Raw genomic sequence first — 11,977 nt, forward strand, 5'->3', positions numbered from 1 at the left:
CATGCTGCTCTGACTAGTCAGCACCGCTAATGTGGACAGCAGTGATCAATCAAAGTAGTAATAGTGTCTTAAGCCCCATTTACAGAGGACGATTATTGCTCAAAATTCACTCAAACGATGTATGTAAATGTGACCATCGTTTGCTTTTCGGCTGACCGATGATTTTATGTTGAGTTTAAAATCCATCATACGGCCGGAGAGCTGATAGCAGGGACTGCACACTCTAATTCTCCACGGGAGCGCTGATAACATTTCATTCAGTTGCAGTCCCACAGCAGAACAAAGGGACTGTAAGCAGATAACAGACAGCCTGCTGTTATCTGCATACAGCACAGGGTGGCTCATTTACATGCAAATTACGCTAGTAAGCTACTAATGTGCATTAGTGCCCACTAGCAGCTTATGCAAAAGGATCGTTTAAACTGTCATTCAAGCTTTTGAACAAATTTTGAGTGTAAATGGGGCTTTAGACCAATGATTTATACTAGGGCACAGTCTGCAGCACGCAGTCTGAGAAACATCTTTGTTTCTCCAGGCCCGGAAAGTCGTTTTAATGATAAAAATAGAAAGTCACAATAATAATTACTACTGTTTTTTGTGTTTTTTTTCGTGATAAAATGCACATATCTAATATACATATGTTTGTTTTGCAGGTTTGACATCCTGATGGGGCATCCCCGCTCCTGCCCCTTAAACTTGCTCAAACGTTCATTTAAGAAAACCATGAGTATCTCCAACTTTTTCTGGTGCCCAGCATTACCCATTTTCCTCCTGGCCTCACTATCTACAGCAATAAACGCGGAGGAGACTAATAATCATACTACCAATAGTTCCGAAGCAGTACTAGAGTCCTTACCTGTGATCACATCTAAGGTAGATCACATCATTGTGAAAGAAGGAAACAGCGTGGTCATCCACTGCAATATTGAGGGCCATCCAGATCCTCACTTCCAGTGGTATCATTCCAATGGACACCTACTAAAAGAGGAGAATGGTAAATTCAAATTCTAACAAATCTGCAATATGTAAAGATATCATGAATTTATGTTGGGCTCAGACAGATAATAAATAAAAATGGATTCCAGGACAGCAATAGCTAGCGACAAGGCCTACTGGGAAGAGTTCATGAGATATCAACTTCAAGGCAGCATTTAGCAGTGCTATCATGGATGATTGCAAAAATTAACCAATAAGCTCTTGAGATTTTTCATAATCTTTTTAAGGAAATGTCTTAAATCCACAGCATACACTGCGATCTGTAATAGACACCGTAAGGTTACGTTCACATGAAGCAGATCTGTTGCAGAGGTTTTAATTAGTTATGGCCTTATTCAGTTGTATGCATCTGCATCACGTTCAAGCCCCATTCAGATGACTAGGAGATCCACAGAAACTATGCACATTTTTGTATTTTAGTTGATTGTTTTAAGTGTTTTTAATTTTTTGGTTTTTTTTTATGCCTGGAAGCAAGTCTCTTCAAAGCCTTTCATCCAATCGTAATCACTAGACAGATCTTGTGCTTCATATTCTGTAGCTGAACTAGTCTCTTATACAACACAAAAGCTGAATCTGGTATCAAAGCACCTATTCATTAAGTGAAATTATTATCCTTATGAGCCTGTGTGGTGTCTCTGGATAAATTATCTTGCTTGAGAACATTTTCGGTAACTTAGGATACTGAACAATATCAACCTTTTAACTCCTTTGCAACTTTATTCTGCAGGTCATTCAACCATTTTGGTGGAATATTGCATCACTGCGTTACATGACCATATAATCCAAATGGTGGTCAATCATGTTGGGTTTTTGGGTGGTCGCCTGAAGCTATATGTGTATTTATGTGATCAACCAATTATGGCAGAAGACCCTACACTATGAGCAAGGGCATTTTTAGGTTTTTATTTTATATATGACTAAAAAAGTCCCTTATCATCCAGTTCAGTCTTGATGGGTTATATATGATCTCAGCAAATAGGATCAATTCTAAGTGGGCTGCACAGAGCCTAAAGCTGTGTATAGACATAAGATGGAAGATGGGCTATGTATGGGAACTAGTCAAATCAAATAGTTTAAGGGTTGTCTTGCATATAAATAATGTCCAGTGCTCTTGAACATTGTAGCTCAGCAAAATATAAATGCATTCCTATATGTGATGTTACATGCAGAGAAGGCTGGAAAAGACATTTGCAAATCTTTTTCCAGAAGGCTGAAGTGTGGATCTTTATTTTGGCCCACAAGGACCTGTATTTCCATTATTGTGTTTATCTCTGGTGTACATTACGGAAATTCCAATATGACTAATTGGGTGCTGGATTAAGAAACAAGGGATAATATGTGAAGCTTGGGAAAATACGCATTAAAAATTCAACAATTTTTTTTGTTCAAATTGAGTCAGAAAACATACATGGTTTGCACCACATTTATCATGTTTTGTTTTGTTTTTCAAACTATTAATTTGTTTATCATGTTTTTTAAAGACACTTTCTACAATTTTTGACAGAGCCAAGGCTGAGAAGGGGGCAAGATGTAAATTCAACAGTGCACCAAAAACTGCATCAAATTTTGGCAAAATTTTTTCGTAAACTAAGACAACTGATAAGTGGTAAAAGTTAGACGAGATAGTTTAAAGCTATGCCAGGTTTATCTTTCAGTAGTCACTGTAATAAATCTTATATATTCAAAGACTGTCTAGTCTAAGGGTGGCTGTACATGGAACAACTATCATCTGAATAGTCTCTTGATAGAGCAAATGTAAGTGACAGTTGTTTCATGTAAACATGCCCACCAACTGAGTAACCAGCAAGATGACTCCTATTCAGTCTGATCTATTAGTATAGCCATGTCTTTTTCATATGTGCTGTTGCTTAGTCCAATTCCTCCCATTCTATATGTGCTTTTTTTATGTTTTTTGCCCAGATGTGGTACCTTATATTTCTCTTTGTTAAATACCATTCTGTTAATCGTCATCCACTGTTCAAACTTGTCTAGATCTTTTTGAAACCTCTCCCTCTCTTCTCTAGTGTTAGCTATCCCTACCAGCTTTGTGTTATCAGAAAATTTGATCAGTTTCCCTTCAATTCCCTCCTCCAGATCATTTACAAAAATGTTGAACACTGGGCCTAGGATAGAGCCTTTTGGTACCCCACTTGACACATTCTTTCAATTAGCTGTGCAGCTATTTATGATCACTCTTTGAGTACAATCACTCAGCCAGTTGTGAATCCACCTAACAATTGCCTTGTCAATTCCATATTTGCTCATTTGTTCAATAAGGATGGTAGGAGATGCTTTGTCAAATACTTTTCTAAAGTCATGATATACTAGATCTACCAGAATTCCAGGATCAACCCAGTCGGTGATTCTGTCATTAAAAGAAATTTCATTAGTTTGGCATGATTTGTTTGTTACAAACCCATGCTGGCTCTGGTTAATTACTCCATTTTTATCCAAGTATACATGCTGTTTAATGTTTTGTTCAAAGATTTTTCCCGGTATAGAATCGGGCTCACAGGCCTGTAGTTTCCTGGATACACTTCCTTCCCTTTTTTGAAGATGGGGACAACATTTGCCCTTCTCCAATCTTCTGGGACTTCTCCTGTTCTCCAGGAATTTTCAAAGATTATGGCGAGTGGTTCAGCAATTACCTCTGCTGCTTCCTTCAGTATCCCAGGATGTAATTCACCTGGACCTGGAGACGTGAATTCAATTAAGTTAGTTAAGTGTTCCCTCACCATCTCTTTGCTTATAGATAGCCTGCATTCTTTTATTCCTTCAATAGGTCCAAGATAGCAGATCCCCTTGTTTGTATATTCTACCTTTTGGAAGATAAAGTTGTCATTAAGAATGGATAAGAATTTGTTGGACCCATTACTTTTGCCTAAGAGAGATGTCTAGATAGTGCAAATCTCCCATGATCACTATTTCCTGCTTTTTTGAAAACTTGGCCATCTGATGTACAAAGAAATTATCCATATCTTCTGCTTGTCCAGGGGGCCTATAGTAAATGCCTACAATAGTGTCCTTTCTGTTGTTCTCTCCTTGTATTCTTACCCAAACAGTTTCTACAGAACTCCCATGCTCTGAAGTTTGAATCTCCATGGTGATGTATGCTTTTCTAACATACAAATCAATACCGCCTCCCCTTTTTTTAGGTCTGTTTCTTATAAATAAGTTGTACACTTCAAGTCTTGTATTCCAAACATGTGTGTCATCCCACAAAGTTTCCATGATGCCTATGACATCATATTTCTCTTCCTGTATTAGGAGCTCCAATTCTCCCTGTTTGCTTCCCATGCACTGTGCATTTGTGTAAAACATTTTAGTTTGTGCTTGGTGTTACTAGGAGAGCCAAGTATTGACGTTCACAGGGCATGGTGCTTAGCTGATTGATGCTGCCCCTTCATTTTAGTGATAAGTAGGGGTCTTGGCACCCCGATTCCCACTAATCAAAAGTTCTGACATGTCAAAAGTTTTGTAAGCGTGCAGTTACTATCAAAATAAAGAGAAGTTATAGTGTATGAGTCCAGAAACCAATTTAGAATCCTCTATGTAATTTTCATATGAAATGAAATCACCATTAATATTGCTATGCCTGTGTTTAGTATTATGTGCAAGTAGTCTTGTGTAACAATCTAGAATTACCATAGTATGACGTCACCACAAGCTAAAACAGTGGCTATAGTCTGAACAGTCAGTCTACTGTTACTTAGACTAAACATTAGTACAACCTGTTACTGCAGTGCCGACTTATTTCCTGTTGTTCAGATAGTGTTCTAACTCAGGAAACTGGAGCAGTGGACCTGTACTCAGATCTAAGTAAAGCAGATATGAATGCTTTATGACCATAAAAAAAAAGTTAAAAGCATTGGAATTGTGATATGAATTCTTCTGTAATAAACTGCAGTGCAAATTATGATAGACCTTTCTTAAAGAGAGGCCCAGCATACAGAGATTTCCAGCTGTTTTAGACACTTGATACCATCCACACTTGCCGTCAGCGCTGTGTAAGTAAGCGCTGTGATTGGATCAAGTGCCAGCCAATCACAACCGGCGCTCGATAAACCAATCACAGCCATTCAGTGATGTCATTCATTGAATGGCTGTGAATGATCGAGCGCCGGCTGTGATTGGCTGGCACTCGATCCAATCACAGCGCTTACTTACACAGTGCCGATGGCGGGGGAATTCAAAGCCGAGTGGGGAGAATTTTCAAACAGCTTGCCGCACCACCAGGGAGACCATCGCGCCGGGTACACAAACGCCGGCTGGGAGGTGAGTATTGCATTTTTTTTTTTTTTTACCTCACTCGGGTATAAGTCGAGGGGAACTTTTTCAGCTCAAACAAACGTGCTGAAAAACTCTGCTTATACTTGAGTATATACGGTACGTTAGCTTTGCCATCTTCTTATCAAGTTCTTCTGGTCATCTGAAGTGCTCAACTGCTTTAGTGTTATTGCAGATGGTTGAATATGGATGCTCTTTTTCCCTCCTACACATTATCATATTGTCCAGTCTTTGGTGAGAGTGACCAACTATTTTTGTCTCTTACCAGGAAGGTGAACACATTTTTATGTTACCAACACCTTATGCTTGACAATTTTCTTAAAATCCTCTTCGCTTAAATTTCTATGATGGTGTACACAACACTTCCACAACAGGTATTGTATTTGGCAAGCTAATGTGCGTTTCTTTTTTATTTCAGAAGGAAAATTGTGGATTCTTGATAGCGGACTATTAAACATTACTATTGTGTCATTTGAAGACAGAGGAAAGTACACTTGTGTCGCTACTAACTCTTATGGCACTGTGAACAATACAGTTACACTGAGGGTCATTTTTACCTCTGGGGATATGGGCATCTACTACATGATTGTCTGTCTGGTTGCTTTTACAATTGTGATGGTGTTGAATATAACACGACTGTGCATGATGAGCAGCCATCTGAAGAAGACCGAGAAAGCCATAAATGATTTCTTTAGGACAGAGGGGCCAGAAAAATTGCAGAAAGCTTTTGAGATTGCAAAGAGAATACCTATTATCACTTCTGCCAAGACACTCGAACTTGCCAAAGTAACTCAGTTCAAAACTATGGAATTTGCCCGATATATCGAGGAACTGGCTAGAAGTGTTCCCTTGCCACCACTTATCATGAATTGTAGGACCATAATGGAGGAGATCATGGAAGTGGTCGGTTTAGAAGAACAAGGACATGCATTTTTAAGACAAGGAGCTGTTGGTGATGTGGATGAGGTGTTCACTATTCCTAATGCTTTACAGCGAAGTGATTCTCCAACAGCGGATTCAGATGCCTCCTCTCTTCATGAACCCCCTCGGCAAATAGCCATTACGGTTTCCGTACATCCATTGACAAAGAAACAGTTTCTCGACACAGACTCTCAGGACAGTATACAGTCATGTGCAAAAGAAGACACTATATCAAATACATGCACAGACGATTGTGAACCAAGTGTACCTCCAGATAATACTACTACATGCATAATATACGAAAGCCATGTCTAGATAGGAATTCTATGCATATCACTAATAGACACAAAGAGCACCTTAAGAGAAGATTTAAAGAATTATTGCCACTTAGCCTTACTAGAAGAAACTACCATTTCTTCCCATTGTCCCAAATCATTTTGTGGCTGCATTTGCTCACTGAGTAGAGCTGTATGGCATTAAATACTGCAGGTACTACTGGATGTTCACTCACACATTTATAGTATAATATAGAGAAAACTCAATCACACAGCCAAAATAAATGCAGTAGAAGCTAATATATCAAATATGTATTTATTATTTTGTTCTTTCACATCTTTAATTCTTGAGTGTTCTGCCAAGTGAAATGTATCATTCATAATACATTTGTGAGTATTGTTTCAGATTGAAATTGCATTACTAATGAAGGTGGAAAACGACAAGGCGAAAATGCTTGCCTAATGGTATCTCACCTTCAACAACTAACGGAACTAGCCATGGATATGTCTTGCATTAGAAAGCCCATGGGCCTTGATACTAGACAATCTTGATTGCTGCTGTGTAAGATCAATACACTGTGTCCTTCTAAACAGATTAGTGGCTTAAAAGGGTCAGGTTAAGTGATCACATTTTTCCCAAAATCAAAGTGTGACTTCATTTCTGTGATGGCTAAGCACTGCTATGGATTGAGATCCTGTATAATAAAAAAAACACTGTGAGCTGAGCTCATGCAAGTCGTAACAAATACCAAAGACCAGTGATTACATAGTTCCTTCCTAATTAAATCTACTGTACTGTGAGCATTAGTGGATATATTCCTTGACACACCCTGGGAATTGTGCAGAGTTGCCCAACTACAGACCTGTTTACTATCAGACAGGATCTGCCATCTTTATTTATAGAGTATGATTTGTCCATCAGCCAAAAACAGTAAATACGTTAAAAAAATGCTTCTTTGTAAACCCCCTTATAAATGGTGAATACAGTTTGTTCTACTGTGTTACATTAGACATTAGCATTTTACACCTAAGCCTTTCGAAAGCAACCACGGGCTTTGTAAAGTAAGTCATGTTTGTAAGCTATGTCTTGGCAGGTTCAGCTAATTTTAGCAAGATCAAGTTACAGTCCAATGTATCTGGAGGCTTCCCTGTTGGAAGTGAAGTAAATCTAATAGTTAGGATTTTCCCTGTCTAGACCTATTATTCCTTTGAAGATAAATGGCGATAGATGCTCTTTCAGTTAAGCTGAATCTCTGTTATTGGGAAAACTTTCCATTTAAAAAAATTTTTTTTAACGTCACATGATCTGACACACTGGGCTATATAGCAAAAACACTGGGCCAAAAGGTCAGGGGCGTAGCTAAAGGCTCATGGGCCCAGGTGCAAAAGTTTAGATTGGCACCCCCAACTTCTTTTAAGCCCTTCTTGCCTCCCATGGAGAACACAGCATGTGGTCTATTGAGAGACACTTTATCTCTCTGCGGCTGTGATGGATTTTAAGTTCACCTTAAAATAACCGTTCAGACGAAAAGTGCAGGATGCCCACGTTTACATGTAATGATTATCGCTCATTTTTGGTTGTTTGAATGAATTTTGAACTATAATTGTTACGTGTGAATGGGCCTTAAATTAGGATTCGGTTTGTTTAGGTGTTTAAGTCAGGACTCTGTTTTAAAGGCCTTGTACAGGACTAAAAAAATATGGTTGCTTTTTTCCAAAAACAGCATCACACCTCTCCATAGTTTTTGTGTGGCATTGCATTTCTTTAATTTTAGCCCCTCATCCCCATCCTTCCAGTATAGTTTAGGAGAAGCTCGGTTCGTTTGGCTGGAAAAGGACACTACAGTTTTGGACGCACAAATATTATTAAACAGCTGTAGCTCTGATTTTGCTAAAATTCTAGCAATTCTAGCACATTGCTAGCACTTAGAGAACAGGAACTACAGTTATTTGAAGTGGAGTCCAGGAAGGCATAAATTACAGCAGTCACATTTTCAGTTAGTGCGTGCAGAGGAAAGAGGAAGGGTGATGAGCAGGCAGCAGAGATTTGTGATTCTCCAGTCTTTCTACCTGTCCCAGGTGAGTATTTACATGAATTTTTATTAACCCCTTTCCCCCATCAATTGGAGATCATATTTACTCTCTGATTGACACATTTGTGTGACTTTCTTTCCTTGGAAAAGGAATGAAATGATGAGGACTTCTGGTCTTTTCTTTTATTTATTCATTTTTAACTTTTTTTATATTGTGCTTAAAGTGGTAAAATGTAATAAAACCTCTATACATTTGATGTTAGCAGAATCGTAATGACCTGTAGAATAGAGTTAACATAGTATTTGTACCATGTGAGGACTGCCATAAAATAAATCACAAAAAACAATGGTGGAATTGATTTTTTTTTTACACTTCTCCAAAGCTAAAAAGATTAATCAAAGTTTTGCAATGCATTAAATCTACCCAGAATTTGATCCTATAAAAAAAATTGGAACTCATCCTGCAAAATACAAGGTGTCATACATCTACATTGATGAAAAAATAAACTTATGGCACACTAATAACTTTCTCTTAAGGCTAAAATTAGCTACTGTATATACTTGAGTATTAGCTGACCTGAGTATAAGCCTAACAGGTAAAACTTATTAACTCGAGTATAAGCCTAGCTATACTTGAGTATATACTAGGTTTAAAAAAACGCAATACTCCCCTCTCAGCCGGCGTCTGTGTCCCCAGTGCGATGTTCTTCCCGGCGGTGCTGCAAGCTGCTTGAGAATTTCCCCTCCTGTCATCTCCCTGCTCGGCTTTGAATTCCCTCGCTGTCCGTGCTGGGTAACTAAGCGCTGTGATTGAATCGAGTGCCAGCTAATGGAATTGAGCTGCAATACTAAACACAGCCTGCTGACAGGTGTGGCGCTGTTCTTAAAAAAAGCAACCATGTTGTTCTAATCTTGTTCAACTTCTTTAAAGGAGAGCTTTGGAAACTATATTTAAAACATTTGGCTCATGAAAAATGGAGGTTTCACCCATAATAACCAATGTGACCTCAGCACTCCAATTTGTACTGAAACTGGTGTTCTTACTCCTTTAGTTTTTCTTTGTTAGTGTAGGAATAGTCATGTTGTCTAAGCTAATAATTATCAGTTCTGGAATTGTGCCCCAAACTCAAAGTACCTCATGCCTCAACTAGGCTTCTTTCACACGAGCACGGTTATAGCGCATGAAAAGATTGCCTCTAATAGAACCGCTGGTTTCCTATAGAAGCGTTCACATGAAGGAATTTTAGATGCCCAAAATACTCGCACCAATCAAAAATAGAACATGTGAATGCAAAGCTCTTATCTGAGGTAGAAAAGATAGGACCTGACCTATCCTTGGTGTGTGCTGGGCAGGAGTTTCAATGGGAGCTGGATAACACGCACCTCCCGATCGTGTGAACAGGCAGTTTCACAGCTAATTAAGCTCAAGACTTTATAGTTGGAAATCGTGCGTACACGTGATTTTTTCACAAGCAAGATGCGATTAAAAAATGTTTTTTTAAGCTATTTTAGCGCCAGAAGCACGCTTGTGTGAAAGAGGCCTTAGGCTGTTAGGTCGGTAATATTCATGACTGCTCAATCATTAACCCTTTCCAATCCAATTTGTATCCTGGTTTTCCTAGGGGGCTTACTCTTTTTTTTGCCCTTATACAACAGCGCTATATGCTGGCTAAAGCCAGTACTGCATGAGGTGACACGTTGGATAGGCTCCAACAGCAGAGAGGCTGGCAATATACAATAAGAGAACCCTGACGAATTTCTACCAACATCGGAGCTGTACAGCCTTAAATCATAATGTCTTCAGAGGTCAGACAGTGGATTGGAAAGTGTTAAAGGGCCTGGTCATTTTGGACATTTTCTAAAAGGCCATAATCTGTAATATTGGGATATGGATACACCAATAAGTAACACATATTGTCATGCGCAGTCTTCCCTTTTTTTTTTTTTGTCTAAATTTCCTGCGCTGTCACTTCACAACAGCATGTATATACGCCGCCCACACGCAATGTAATTACATTGAGCACATAATGCATGGTAAAATTATGCTTGATTGAGCTGAATTGGGCTGATTTCCTTCCCGTCTGTAGTACACACAGTAACACAATTTTTCACTAGTCTACTTACTTGGATTGCTCCTGTCTCCTTCCCCACTGGATGATGCATCTAGTTCATCCTCCGATTCAGGTGCCAAAGTTTCTTGCACAGTATGTGTCCATGCTTTTGAAGGCATTCATTTTAATCTTCAGCAGTGATGTAGAAGATGCCAGGGGCAGCCCAAGGAAGTAGTCACTTAGGATACCATCACATGATATCCCCATGAATAGGGGAGGCCAGTCATTGCTGTTTATCCCCGGCTCTGACAGTACGGGTGCCCCGTTATCAGTGATAAGTATAAAGTCACTCATAGTTGTGACCAAAACTTCAATTTATGGCCTTTTTGGACATTTTTATATAACATGGCCAACCACCTTTACTATACCTAATAAAGTTCATGAGAGTAAACTTGTAGTGAGGGTCTGTCAACCTTCACGGCCATAGATATTGGATATTTACTTTGTGCATTCACACATTGATAATTAACAGTGTTAACAAGGTGTCCTTCATTGTGACATCATGGACTTTGCCCTGAAACACAGGGTATTTCAAGTATTTTCATCAGTAGCTGTAGGCAGGCACTTGGGCTTACAACACAAGATTGTCTTAAGGCTCATTTACACACACACACAAACATTCTTTTAAATGATTGAAAGATTGACAGTTCTAGCAATTATTTTGCATAATTAATACTTTATTAGCTTCACTTGCACGTAAATGAGCCTCCTGGAGCTCCTTGCAGAACACAGCAGGTGGTCTGAGCTCTGTAATTAGATCCTTTGTTCTCGCATGGGCTGTCTGCAGAATACAATGTAATCGGTGCTCCCATGCAGAACACAGCCTGCGGTCTGTGTTATCGCTTCTCCGGCTGAACGATGGATTTTAGGCTCCTCTAAAAATCATTGTTCAGCCGAAGAGTGAAAGATGGAAGCATTTACACACAACGATTATCACTCAAAATCCATCGTTTGAATGAATTTTGAGCGATAATTGTTGGGTGTAAGTGGGGCTTTAGTTGTAGCTAAGATTTTGCCGATGAGATGCCAGCATTAGGGGTGGATGCTTTCATGATTGAGGCTCATGAATGGCAGCTAGACATTATTATAGCTCACAGATGCAAGCTAGCTGGTCATCCCTGTTACACTGTACATTCTACACCATTCCAAAAAGTGGAAGTCTTTTGAAGTTGGGCTGCACTTACCTAACGTTGCACTCTCTTTCTCTAGTAGGATAGTTTCTTAATAATCGTTCTTACAGATCTCTCATATAGTGTAGTGGATGCTGCAACAGCTTAATATTTTGCCATGTCTGTGCTTTACCTCTTGAATCAGTATAGATGGGAGAGTATGTAATCTGTATAATCTATACTGC

At 39.1% G+C, this 11,977-nt stretch overlaps 1 protein-coding gene across 1 annotated transcript in view; it reads left to right on the forward strand.

The window, feature by feature from the left end:
* Nucleotides 1-11,143, forward strand: part of MFAP3L (microfibril associated protein 3 like) — a 34,228-nt gene extending 23,085 nt beyond the window's left edge. Inside the window, exons 2-3 of the mRNA XM_066573534.1 lie at nt 654-994; nt 5,702-11,143. Of these exons, the coding sequence (XP_066429631.1) occupies nt 667-994; nt 5,702-6,519 (1,146 nt within the window). The 5' untranslated portion in view covers nt 654-666 and the 3' untranslated portion in view covers nt 6,520-11,143. The remainder of the gene's footprint in view (nt 1-653; nt 995-5,701) is intronic.
* Nucleotides 11,144-11,977: the final 834 nt, after the last annotated feature.

The sequence above is a fragment of the Eleutherodactylus coqui genome, chromosome 7 (assembly GCF_035609145.1).
Source record: "Eleutherodactylus coqui strain aEleCoq1 chromosome 7, aEleCoq1.hap1, whole genome shotgun sequence".
Taxonomy (NCBI): Eukaryota; Metazoa; Chordata; class Amphibia; order Anura; family Eleutherodactylidae; genus Eleutherodactylus; species Eleutherodactylus coqui.